At 40.6% G+C, this 13,564-nt stretch overlaps 2 protein-coding genes across 11 annotated transcripts in view; one reads left to right on the forward strand and one right to left on the reverse strand.

Annotated features, from left to right (window-relative positions):
- Window positions 1-2,467, reverse strand: part of RORA (RAR related orphan receptor A) — a 396,157-nt gene extending 393,690 nt beyond the window's left edge. For 2 of the 4 annotated variants that reach the window (XM_086849259.1, XM_086849262.1), the window contains exon 1: window positions 2,020-2,349. The gene's annotated coding sequence lies outside the window, so the exon portion shown is untranslated. Of the gene's footprint in view, window positions 1-1,601 lie in introns of all 4 variants that reach the window. The other 2 variants (XM_086849261.1, XM_086849260.1) reach the window with 2 other exon arrangements.
- LOC147650731 (uncharacterized) overlaps window positions 1,660-13,564 on the forward strand; it is a 56,764-nt gene continuing 44,859 nt past the window's right edge. For 3 of the 7 annotated variants that reach the window (XR_015275872.1, XM_086849329.1, XM_086849331.1), the window contains exons 1-3: window positions 2,100-2,562; window positions 2,891-2,951; window positions 3,774-3,865. Coding sequence is in view for 5 of the 7 variants with exons in the window: in XM_086849329.1 (XP_086705455.1) it covers window positions 3,778-3,865 (88 nt within the window). In the remaining 2 variants the exon portion in view is untranslated. Of the gene's footprint in view, window positions 1,959-2,099; window positions 2,563-2,890; window positions 2,952-3,773; window positions 3,866-13,564 lie in introns of those variants that run through there. The other 4 variants (XM_086849334.1, XM_086849330.1, XM_086849333.1 and 1 more) reach the window with 4 other exon arrangements.

Below are 13,564 nucleotides of genomic sequence, written 5' to 3' on the forward strand. Positions count from 1 at the left end.
ACTGGCAAAAATATTTTATAACTGCCAGAAGCCTTCATTAACCAGATGAAAACTGAAGGGTAGAACTAACAGCTGCTACTAACATTGATATGCCCAATACAAGGTTAGCTACTAGTATTAAGAAAATATCACACACCTTTTACGGCACCATTAGTAAGCTGAAATTCACTTGTTGATGAAGATTATTACCACATAAACTCAACCAATCAGCTTGCATTTAAGTAATTAAAAGCTTGTGTTTAGACTTTCTAGTTGCCAGAGATCCACAGCAGTCCCCACTAAGAGGGCATTAAAACAGTCTACACCATTCAACAGAAATCCTCCAAGCATTCCTCACCACTCTGATTTCTAAATCTTGCAGTTGCTGCCTACATTCAACAGGACAGAAAGCAGCAAGTTTAAAAATAAAGACATAGAAGCAATTCCTTCTGTATCATTTACATTCTTCTAGGAGGAAGCCAAGGGAACCAGGAAGTTCCTCAGGCTGCTGGCAGAGCTAATTAACTTGGCTGATGAAAACTCCTCACTCGTTCATTAGCCGGAAGATTCATACATGAAGTTAGGTGAGAATCTGGAAGAGATCCTTGCAAGATTGGTCATCCATCCTAAACTTCACCTGTCATCACAAACATAGAGAGCTCTTCAGTGGTACTGCCACACAGGCAGGTGTGGTTTGAGCCACTCCTCATGTAAATTTGTTGCTCTGGAATACAGCACCGATCTCCACTGCAGTGACAAACACCATGGGCTTGGAGCATGTGCTAATACAGTACATGGCCAGGTTTTCCTAAAGACAGTTTTGCTGAATTTAGAGGTCTTCTACAATATAGTCCTGCCATGCTCTGTCAAGCACTGTCCTAAGAAGCCCAGATTAGGTCATTAGCACACAGCATTAGCATTGTTGGTTAAGGAAATAGCATAAAGACAAACAAAACAAGTTAAATACCTGCTTCTAGCCCTCCTATAAAGCACGATTCTTACCTGTTAATAAAAACAACAACTCCCTTGTCTGACTAGTTACCAATCCTTGTCACCTGCTCAGTTCTGCACATGGAAAAAAGTCACTCAGAAAAGTCTGAAAGGTCCGGAGAGTGCTCTGTTCTTGCTATCTTCCTACTTAACTCTTTAATGCTCAAGCTTGGACATACACTTGCTCTGTAGTCTAAGTTCTAAAAGGCCTAGGCAAAGGAAACCAGCTTCCTTCCCAGGCCTCACTGGATTCTTGTTGACAAGTTATTTTATGCTTCTGTCTCCTCATGTTTCTACGTAGGCCTTCCTAATGAGAGCGTATCATGCTCCTTTCCTAAGGATAAATGCTAAAAATACGCATTTTGTTGGCTTATCATTTAAAGTTGCCGTGTATGAAAATCAGTGGAAATAGATATTATGGTAACAAAGGGAGATTTTGTTACAGCAGGAAATAAAAATATAACAAGATATTCAAAGTATCTGTTCACCTTACGGTTCAGAGGCCTAACCAGGTAACAGCAAATCCTCTGCAATAGAGAAGAACTGTTCTGTAGTTTTTTGTAAGAACACAGTATTTTTGATACAGCATATTAAATATTGAACTGAAAGACAGAAATTATACCCAGAAGTACCATAATTATCTTTTCTCTCCGCTGTGGTCCTCAAGCCCCGAGCTGCATGCACAGCCTCAGCCGGGTGAATGAAGAAGCCAGGGCTGGCAGCTGCAGGTGGCTGTCCCCACAGAGGAACACAAACTCCTGCCTCTGGCATCTGCTGGGCAGCAGAGTGGGAAGGCATCTCCCCTTTGCAGTATCTGCTTTGAATGGTAACTGTTCCATTAGACTGGTATGAGAAATGGGTGTTAATATCCTCACTAACCACTCGGGCTGAAAAACCCCAGGATGCAGAGGAACGTCTGGGGAGGGTCTGCAGGAACATCAAGCCGCTCTAATTTATTGTGGAACCCGGACAGTTTAAACTTCTGAAAGGTGAAAATGACCGTAGGTATTCAAGGGGTGATATGTGGTAGGCGGGTCGGGAAGGCTGTACCTCAGCAGCTGGGAAAACAGGAGGGCAGCAAGGGGCGGGAGTCCACGATAAGCGGGGCCTGCGGCCTCTGAAAGCCTGAAACCCCAGGAGGGCCTGTGGCCCAGTGGGCTCTCTCCCTTTATTCAAATCAAGCTGCAGAACTTCTGTCTCCTTTGTGAACCCTGACTTTCCAGGGCGTGATTTTCCACGCAATACTGTAGCAGAAGGTGAATATTGTAAGTATGCAATGCAGCCCAAATCCCATGAAAACAGTAATGCTGGTATTTTACAACGCGTGAAGTGTCACACAGCTACATTTATGTCACAGCTACAGCAACACCTCCCTGAGGCGGGAGAATGGCTGGGGAGCCTGGGAAGGGGGCCCTGCCCTGGCCCGGCCCTGAGGGCTGCAGCTCCCGGCGCTGAGGCGCTGAGGGCCGGGCGCGGCCACTCGAGCCCGCAGCTACTCAAGGGCCGTCATTCTCACAAAATCAACTCGGCTCCGCAGAAGCTGAGGTCCAGATCGCAGCTTTAAGCTTGAGAAAAACGACGTTCACTGTTCTGGTAAATTTCAGAAGGTTTTATTAAAAACAAAGTCAGTAGAAGAAAAAGACAATAAAACAAAGGGTTAAAACGGCCGGGCGCTTGTCTCTCTGCCAAGAGCACACCTGGTGTTTTGGAAACACCCTTTATGTACCATTTCTACTGCATCAACTTGGTGCATATTCATAGACTTTATGCATATTCAAACTTTTATATTAACTAACTTATATTTTCCAGGAACTATTTTGCCTTGGATCCACCTTTTTAGAGCATGCACATTTCTTGGTTTGTGGTTTTAATTCCCTTCTTATCATCTTTTAATCTGGATTTTGGTTCCTTCTTTCCACAGGCAGCAAGTGTTGATAGGAGCCCGGGCCCCATCATCTGTTCACTGGAGGTTATCCCAGCCGGTAGGCAGTTCAAACATACTATATCCATTGTTATCACTTACACCTAAATTTTTGCTAATAGCAGGACAGAAAAAAACTACATTCACACAGCAAAGCCATTCTAACATTATACATATAGCGCTCATCTTAATACTTATGATTTTTGCATCACAAAACATTTCTAACAAGGCTCCAAGCCACATTCTTGAACATAGCAGAGGATGATGAGGGCCAGCTGCTCCCCGAAGGGTGCAGAGCAGCATCCTTGCCCGGGCAGAGACAGAGCTGTGGCTGAGCTGCAGAAAGGCACAGCTCCAGAAGAGCTCCAGCCAGGAGTGAGGAGCCCAGGCCGAGCTCCCTCACGGCCAAGGGCAGAAGGTGGAGAGGCTCATCAGGACAATCAAGAGCTATCAGGTGCCTAACTGAGAGCTGCCACTTATCTCACAGAGAATTAGCTGTGCTGGTGCCCTCTCATGCCCAGAAAGAAGGTATGAGCTGTTTCTAAAATCCCTTGTTCTCACTGCTACCAAACCAGCTCAGAGATTCGTTGCTGACAAACACATCTATAGGAGACCATGCACTTTCCTACCGTATTTTCAGCTCGTTTAAGAGCTCACTGCCCATTGGATTTTGGCATCCTAAACTGAGCAAACTCCAAACTGAGTAGCAACCGTCTTTTATGTGTGTCTAAAGTGATGTTATAAGCCAGTTCTTCATTTGAAAGGTTTCTCTTTAAATCCCTCGGAGAGTTATAAGCTTTCTGCCTTTGAGACATCTGAACTTAGGGGTACATACAGAGTTGTGTACTTCACCCACCACAGTTCCTCACTTTCCCCACCACAGGAGCATGGGCAGCAGCTTTAGGCACTTGCTTGGCTCTGAAGGGGGCTTGCAGCCGGCCCAGCCCCAGCATCCACTAATTGCCTACGAAGAAGGTAGGTTGCAAATGAAAGTGTGAGAGGCACCGTCACACAGGGTGATGAGAAGGAACTGTGGCAGTAGAGAAAGCACAAGGATATAAATGTGGATAATTGGAATGATTTAATTTGCTAAGGTTGCATAAGAGGCATAATTAGTTCAGTAACAGTGAGAGCAGCAGAGGAATCAGACTAGTAATCACAAATAATTACGTGCCAATTATACATAGTAAGGGGGTTTTGTTGTTATTGAATGGTCAGAATTTGGGAACTAGACCAAATAACAGACCTCACAATCTCTGTTTCAGTCACTTTTTCTTTCCTAAAGCAGCAAAGCCTCTCTACCTTTTCTGTGGTAAAAAAAGGAAAAACAAAACCCAAGAAAAACGAAGATGTGATGTGCATCCAAATTGGACAGTATTCTTATCAGGAAAGATAAACTTCTAGCGTCTTTCCAAAGCTCCCTTTCTGTAGCCAAAATCTTTGTCTTGTCCACACTGTCAATACCATCTGCCAGCAGCCTCCTCAGCTCGTAAGCCATCTGCCAGCCATTGACCTAGAGCTTTTCGTGCTCTCACTGCCATACTTGACTAAGCTTCTGCATTTCCACATCTCTCACTAGCCTCCTACCCTGCTCTCACACATCCTCCTAGAAGAACTGATCCAGACAAATATTACTAAGCCAACAAGAATGGAAGGAATTGAATACTGGTTGTCTTTCTTGTGAAAAATGCCCCTTTAAATTTTTGTTTCTTCTGGTTATTTCCTAGGTAAAATAACATAGGGCCTTTGAGTTGTTCTGCAATAAAAAAAAAAACCAAAACAGTAATGGAATAATTCACTATTAAACATGGAGCATAAATTAGTTTATTTAAATAAACTATTTTGTCTTAATTACAAAACTAAAATAAAAATCAAGAAAATGGAGATCTATATTTTATTATCAATGACCCTAGTCACAGATTTTTCATGTCTGACAGTCTTTAGCTGAGGGAAACTATAACTGCCTTGAGTTCTAAGTTGGACATTTTAGTGTACTGCCATTAGAGAGAGTTATTATAATAAATTAAGAAAATACTGTATATAAAGAAGAACAATGCTGCCACTAACACTGGAGTTTGAAATTCATGTGTACTGATGTAAATATTTGTCTAAATCTGAAATTATGTACTTAGGAATACAAAAACAGCTTTCAAGTATGCACAGAAGAGAAGGACATCCCTGACAGCCTCCACTCCAATTCCCACACATCCAAAAAAGCACAGAATGAGATTCCCTATACTGTGCCCGAATGAAAAAAGGGCCATCTTTCAGTTTCAGATAACACATTACTAAGTCAGCATTTGGAAATCCAGATCATGATTGTTTTTTCTAATGTAAGAAAGTATCAAGTACCCCTTTCCTCAAGAATCTCTTTGATTGTAGCAGAAATCATTCCCACAAAAACTGCTTCACTGGATCAGTTTGGAAACAGCCCTTCTAATTAGTACTAGTTTTCCTTGTCAGAGGTTTCTTGAAACCAATTTTTAAACAAGATTTTAACATTTAAGCATGTATGTTGCTCTCACCCTTTACTGAGAGAACATTTTAGGCAGCATTTAGTTTCTCTCCAGCACTGTAAGCACATCAACTCTTGAAGTTTTTGAACAAAGGTGTCACAGAAATTTTTCTTAGAAATAGAAACAAGCATAAGAACAACATGACACAACTGAAGAAAGACTATTTTGCAGCAAATATGCAGACATATCAGCAAATATAAAAGAAATATTAAAGAGCATTTTTGTCCCCAGTTGCTAGCCTGCACAAATTTATTATCTACTCACAAATGCATGCTGCTGATGTAACCTCATAGGGGTTCACGTCCCTGAATCTCCAGTAAAATTAATTGGGCCAGTATAATATATGATCTAGTTCTTTTGTTCATTTGCCTCATTTGTGTAACTTTCTGAGGACATGCTTGTTACATGTTTCCTCGTGGAATTGCACAGCTGAAGCTGCTTTGTTACCATGGGATGAGGGAAGAGGAATATTGTTTCTTCTCAGACCAGGTGACAAAGCAGGGGCACAGCCCGTGCTGTGCTGCAGCTTCTCCTCTGTCCTGGAAATTCTCTGCACAGTTAAGTGCCTTCTGGGCTGTGTACCCGAGAATTGCAGAGGTGCTGCAGGGCTGGGCAGAGACATCTCACAGGGAACAGGAGCTTTTCTGCCCCTTCCAAATCTGCCTACACATTCCCACATTGCAGGGACATCATGAGGTCCCCCTACATTGGGGGAGCCTGAAGATCATCTCCTTTCTCCTGCAAAAGATGCCTCATTTGGGAAATTTCAGATAGATATGAATGAGTAATAAATTTTGAGAACGTGATGTAAGGCTGTGGGGGAAATACAGAACTCTAAGTGCCCTGTACCCATTTGCCAGCCTCCCAGTCCCATGTCACAGTGCACTTAGGGCACCAGGAAGCAATCCCTCTGTGTGTACCCAGCCCAAGGAGCCATCTTCTGTCTTTTTCCTCTCTCTACAAAGGCACATCCATGCAGCTTCTCAAAAAAAACCAAACAAAAACTCTAACCTTTTCTTCACCAACCTTCCCTTCCCCTCAGAGCCGCACAACATCCCTCTGGGCTGCCTGATCCACAGCTATGCTGCATCACTTAACTGCTGCGTTAGCTCAAGGTTCACTTCCCACATTTTATTAAGTAAAACAGGGAATCAGTTTCACTGGGGCTTTATTTGAGCTTTATTGGAACTTATATTGCAAGTTTCCTGGAATACACTTGCTTTAAAAATGGTTCTGATTTTTACCTCACATTCCCTTTTCAGATGTAAAAATGTTCCATGTTGAATTTTTTCCCATTATTTCCTCTGGGGAGGTGCTGACATGACAGCTTGGTAGGCTTTATGCCATTCTGTTTGCAAAGCTGTTGTGATGCCTGTAATTTTTTTCTTACGTATTTTCCTTTAGAGATTGCTTGCTTTTTCTCCCTCTGATTGATACAAGGAAATACCCATCTATGAGAGTTCACTAGGAGAACCAAGAAAGCAGAGTTAGAGGGGCAGAAACCTCATTTGCAACACTGAAGAGAAAGTCCCTTGGCCCTTCCTACTCCACAGCAGGAACTCTATTTCAGTTGGTTCACGGGCTGTTTCGGCCACTGGGAAGTGAACAAATGAATCACAACCCTGAGTTCCTCAGATTTTTATCCCATACCTCTCCCCTTTGTCCTGTGGCAAGTCACAAACATCTCCTCAGTCTGCAGAGAAACTTGTGATCCTTCAGCAGAGAATATGTTACTTGTATTTCCCTAAGAATCACAACTATGGCGCTTACGTTGCTCTAGGGTGCATGAAATACTTCAGGCATTTGACCCCAAGACAGCTCAGATAATGGAACTCAGATATTGAAAAGGAATGATAAACCCAAATTATGCAAATCCACTGCAGTGAGTAATTCACAACTCCTGTTTCCGTAGCCCCGTCGGCAGTTGCAGATTTCCTGTGTGTAGGTGAGGAGGAACAGATTTAATTAGAGGAGTCTGCCATGCTTAAGTATCTATGTTTGTCAAAGGCAGGCAGTGCTCGATGCATGAGGAGATGCAGGGTGACCCATGACACCTCATAGGCCTCAGTTTCCTGCCTGTTGTTTTCCCTGTTGATGTTTTACTAAATAAGTCAGTGTCAGCCTTATTTATTTGCTGCTAAGGGAGTTATACAACAAATACACTGACATATTTGATTGTTCCACAGATAGAACCAAAACAAGTGCCACATTGGTTCTATCATGCCATTTAATAACCAGGTTTGGGTGCCCCAGAAATTTGTTTTCATCATGAAAACTTCTTCAAAGGCTCCCTTTCTCCTGTTATAAAATACCAGCATATTCAAATCTTCTCTATATCTTCTTTTAATATAGAAAATTTCTTTACTACTTCATTGTAAAAAGATTAGGGAAAATAATCTGCAAAGCATGTCAGAGACTTTTTTTCCTGCATCTGCTCAATACAGAGATGTCTTGGTGCCCCTTGTATCCCACTGCCTGTCTGCATAGCAGTTCCCCTGTGGTCAGCTATTCCTTCTGCAGACAAATCCAAAGAGTGATGGTCACTGCTCTGCATGTTCCAGTGCAAGAATCGACCTGGGAACTTTTCCTTTGCCCACCATAATTTCCTTTGTATATTCAACATACAGCTCAGGATTCAATGTTCCTATAAAGAAGAGAATCTGCACCTTAATGAATTAAGGACTTTTAGGGCTTTTTAATAGGCTATTAAAGCTTGCAATTTGACACACAAAAGCCTACAGTTTATTAAAGTCTACATTAGTTTTGCAAAAAGTACTAGTCATGCAGGCAAAAAGGTTTTTTTCAAAGTGTATTACAACAGCTGTTTCTCCCCACTGTAACCTGTGGGTCAATGTATCAGCACTTCACTCACATTTTCCAAAATTGCTTTGGAGGCCTTCTTTCACAAGGTGTTTGAACATGATAAAATACAGTGCCTTTGTGCTCAACTCCCCACGATTTCCAAAAAGGTCCAAAAATACTCCTCAAAACACTTCAGAGCACAAGGGTAACTAAAATAAGATACAGACCTGGTGAAATTTGAAGGGGTTGCCGGTTAGTGTCAGAAAATGTCACTTCAGCTTCCCCTGCTTTGTGACAGATTTTGCTTTTGCAAAGGTCTTTTGTAAGGACTGCAGCCCCAATGAAGCAAAGCTTCCCTCCCAGCTCTGGCTTTGGCCAGGGAAGGGGCACGCACACTCAATTCCAATGGAAGCCTTTAGCTCCACTGGCAGTGTTTCTCCTTTAAGAAGCAGACGCCTCCTTCCAACATTCCCTTAGCTAACATCTACCCGAAGCTTTAGAAGAAAAAGACATATCAGGTTTTGGAGTCACAAATGTCATGCATTTCTCTCACATGCAACAAAGGAAATGTTTAGAGAGCATTTGAGATCAGAGAAAAAAGTTGCATTTAGAACATCTAGTGTTAAACCCTAGAGTAAAGCAAAGAGCTCACCAGGAAATTTGATGCAAGCCATGTGATACAGAAGTGTGAGCAAGTGAGGGGAATGCCTTTCTTTTTGCCAAAATACAATCAAAATGATAAAAATGAGAAAGAGCGAAACTGTTTCTAATTCTGCCTACTTGGGACCATAGCAGCAGGAAGCTGAATGACACAGGGGAAGTGCCCCTCAGGGACAGACCCCACCAGCCCAGGCACAGCCCTGGCAAGGGACACACAGGCTCTCCAGTCAGGTGTTAACACGGGCAGCCTGGCTTTGTCAAGCACACAGAGGCTCACAGAGGAAAATCACTGAGAGAAAAGAACACTAGCTTGAGACCAGATTTGAAGATTTTATTCAAGGTGAGAACAGTTTCCCTCTTCAGAAAAAAATAGACAAAAGAAATGCCCTTCTGTAATTGTACTCTTTTGGCTTGAGAAATCTCTTTCTTTTTTTTTTTCCTGAGAAAGAAGTCTATATGGTAGCTGTGTAAACAAAGAAGTTGGAACTAAGCAAATAATGTGATTAAATTGGCCCCCTGTGAAAAAAATAACCAGTCTCTTTATTTTAAAAACAAATTTGATACTATTTGTATGGAATAAAAAAGCTATAAAATTAATTAGAAAGTATAAATAAAAGAATTTCCCTGCTCAGTAAATTTACGTTGATTTACAGCTCTCAGGTAAATTATAGGTTTTACTTTCATGACACAATAACTGCTTAGTGCTTTTGGTGCAACTTCTCATGGAACTACAACAGTTGGTTCCCAAATGTACATCTATATAAATCTAAAATTCTGTAAATATTCTTCCTAGTAAAACTGGCTCACCAGCATGCTCACATAAAGATGAGCTGTGAGAGAATTGTAAGTTCAGTATCTGAATTGGGATCTACAATACATAAAAAGGGCTAATCAGATTTATTATATTCACTGTGAGTAAAGTAATTTGAGGGAATAACATAAACATAATGAACCCATTATTCTTCAAATGCCAACAAAATCACAGAAATAGTTCTCTGCTCTGTGGGTTAAAATGCTCAGAAGTTTTCATTTTAAATAAATGATTAAATGTCATTCTGACTAAAGGCAAGGGTGGTATATGATTTAAAATACCTGCTAGGGCCATAGTCAGCATGACAAAGTTGAACTGGGCATGGAGAGATTTTATCAACAAATTTTCACACTTAACATTTAACAGATATTCTGTCGAGGTCTCTGCATGCCCAAAATTGACCTGTTAAAACCAATTTCTTGTATCTTTCTACCCTACTCCACTTTTCCTCCACTGTCTCATACAAGCTTCTGTAATTGCAGTCTTCTGTCCAAAGCCAAATCCTACCCTTAAAAGGCTAAACTAAAAAGCAGACTAAATAAATCTTGTCTCCAGCTCTTTGCCTGGGCTTTCTGTGTTCCTTCTACCTTCCTGCTTAGGTCTCACTCTTGGTATATGAACAGTATCCTCTTCTCTGGGCCTCAAACTGGGAGTCATTCCTGGACTTTTGAAACTTCTGTGTTTTACTCTTCCCCTGGGACTGTCGTTAGATAGCTTTCTTACACATGTGACTTTTCCCTAGAAAGTAATGTGGAGCAATTCCCACCGAAAGTCCTCCTTTTCCATCCTTCTCCTTCAGCTGGACTATCATCTTTTGTCCTACAAGGCAGAAACTAGCGGGATTGATGGAGGTCTTAATCTGCATCCCACTAAATGCTCCTCTAGCTTCTCTTAAAGAAGTTGTTCAGCAAAAGAAAAAAAGTATCATCTTGAGTAGCTTTCAAAAATAGAGAAAAAGAGATTTTCCCTGAGGAGCAGTAAGTGAGAGAGCTTCTGGAAGTCAGTGCATCCACAAAGGGCAGTAAGTGAAGAAGGTTTTGTAGGAACAACAAACATCTAAAAATCAAAGAGCATTTGAAAAGATGTTTGTTGCCCAAGTCTCCACCCATCTCAAAATCTTTAATAATTAATATAATGAAAATCTCTGCTGTTTCAAGGAACTGACTACTCCAGTTGGCCAAAAGGAAGAAGTCCATATGAGCAGACGGTAAAAACTGTAGGTGCCCTAGGAAAGACAGACTACCAAAAATTTATTATATGGTAATTTTTTTCTTTAAGTCACAGAAATTAATCTACATTTTTAGATTGAGCACTCATGTATGTCTTATGCTCAGAATATGTCAGGTTGAAACACCCAAAACATAAAAATTAAAAGCCATAAAGTGACATCACTGATTTAAGAACCTGAGGGCCAAAACTGTGCTGTCATAAAAAAAAAAAACCACCACTATTTACTATCTTCAAATGTGAAATTGAGATAGAGATATATATATATTGTCATTTAATGTAAACTTCCCTTGAGTCAGCTGTAATAAACAACTGGAGAAATAAACAAGGGATTTGAGAATGTGTATGAAACAGAAGGCTGCAAGAAAGAAAAAGAGAATATTATAAAGGCTGAGTAAAAGAAAAATTAAAAAAAATAATATGACTGCAGTCATTGGGTCTCAACCATTAGCCAGCACTCTACTCAGACTGTAAGATCATGCAGGGACCTGTAGGGGATTGCTGGTTTTATTTATCAGTGGTCAGACTCCAAACAACTTCAATGGGAGGTTTTTCCTCTTGGCAGTAGTTTTATTTCTCTCATTAGCCTGCCAGTGCAAAAAGAATCCAATCAGTATGAATATACAGATGCATTCAAAACAGATGCTCTCAAGGCTCTCTATTAATCAAAAAATTCACTGCTACTTTTAAAAGATTCATCATTGTTTTCAGAGCTGAACAAATAATTCATGAGTAACTTACTAAATTCAGCCTACTTTGGTTCAAAGATTATCAATGTGAAGATCATGATTTCCTCAAATGTATTCATGTTTGAAGGTGATGAATATGTTAGCACATAGTTTGCTCTGTGGATCCTGATAATCCAACTGTAAACTGTATTCTTTGCTGTGATTTGTCAAAGTAATCAGATGGCACTTGGTGTTTGATCAGTGAGTGTGAAGGTACTGCCAAACAATCAAGATCATTCCCATGTTTGTGTCCATAATGCTGTAACACTCAATCTGAGAACTCAGACGCTGGAACATGAAAAGTCAAAACAGCATCAAAATGGAAAACAAATTTATTCTAAACCAGATACGCTTTACAGAGAAGCAAAGTGTATGTCTCAGAAAGAAAAGTTACATGCAAATTTCAGACACCTTTTTTGCTCTTCAAATTTAGTCTAGATAGGTGTTGAAGATACTATATGTGTTTTACTCTACTACAGCTGTAACTGTACTTGTCTTCAAATCAGAAAGCTCAGAAGTGCAAAAGGAGCTTCCAGATGTATCTGTGTCTATGCAAACCTTTAGCTTAATTGTGCTGCATTTCTACAATAAACTTTAATACCTTTTCCAGGTCTAGTCTTTTATCAGTTTAATCAAACACATTTTAATTCAGGTGATACAGCTCCTGTGAAGAAGCTATGATCCACAGACCAGAGAGCAAAGAACTATTTTTATAGCTCTTAAAGAATGGCTATAGTGATATCAGTGTAAAATCCCTAACAAAAACTATACTCACAGAATATAGTCCCTTTTATTATACACTTCCAAGTCTTTAAATAGAAAAAAGAACAGATGCCAAAGAAGAGCCATATGTTTTAAATGTAGCTGTATACAAGCATGATTTTATTTTTTCTGACAGAAAATCTATAACTTGAGTGGGAACTTACTGAGTGGAATCCTCAATGCCATATTTCTGGCTGAAGAAATAAACTCCCTATAGAATATGTCGAAGTCTGAACTGAGAAATTGAGACATTTTGATAACAATTCAATACTTGTCTCAAAACATCCAATTGCTTTGAAGTGGTTGGTGGGAGGAGACAAACTGTTAATTTTGGATTTATCTGGCAGAATTTGTGTCTTGCACTATAAACAGCCACTTGCTCCCCTTGAAGTTGTTGGCAGCTAGCATGCATTTAAACCGATGCTTGGAGTCCAAACTAGCCCACTACTGCAGCAGCCCAATCAGCCTCTCTCTACTTAAAAAAGCCATCTTTTCTGAATGTAGATGATGGGAAAGAAAATGGTTAATGAGATCTCAAATGTCACAGCAAGTTCCTGCGCTGGCTGCAGAAAATACATTTTCTGTAAATTCTTATGTCGCTAGATCAGCTTCAAAGGTGTAATGAACACACTGATGCCTTACGGTCAACAAACCTCCCTGATGCACCTCTGAACACAAATCTGTATCTTCAAATTTGAGCACCTATCATGTAATTTGTATCTGAGACCAGAGGTTGCCCATCTCTCCTGAGTTTTATAGCCCCTTTTAGCTCTGGATCCCTGATCTAGAGCCAGGAGTCTCCTAGGAGCTGGAACATTGCGGGAAATTTCTGGTTGCATGTGAAAAATAACCACAAATTAAACACAGAAAAATTCATTCAGAAAATATTTTCAGAAGATTAAGGGTATGGACACACAAATAAGAAGGTAAAGCCTGATGCATAAACTGGGAGCAAATACCACTGCAACAGCTGTGTTTATTTGCAAGAAATGAGCAGGCTGTATATTGAAAAGTCCATCTGACAGATTAACAAATTCAGCATGGATTTGTCCAGAGTTAAATCTGTCACTGGTCTGATGGTGCTAAATTGCTTTTAGGAGTTCACAGCATTTTGAAACCGGGACACTTGACATGGAAAAGTGAACATGTTAACCTGAAGTAAAGGTTT

This window comes from Cyanistes caeruleus, chromosome 13, assembly GCF_971803275.1.
Source record: "Cyanistes caeruleus chromosome 13, bCyaCae1.hap1.1, whole genome shotgun sequence".
NCBI classification, from domain to species: Eukaryota; Metazoa; Chordata; class Aves; order Passeriformes; family Paridae; genus Cyanistes; species Cyanistes caeruleus.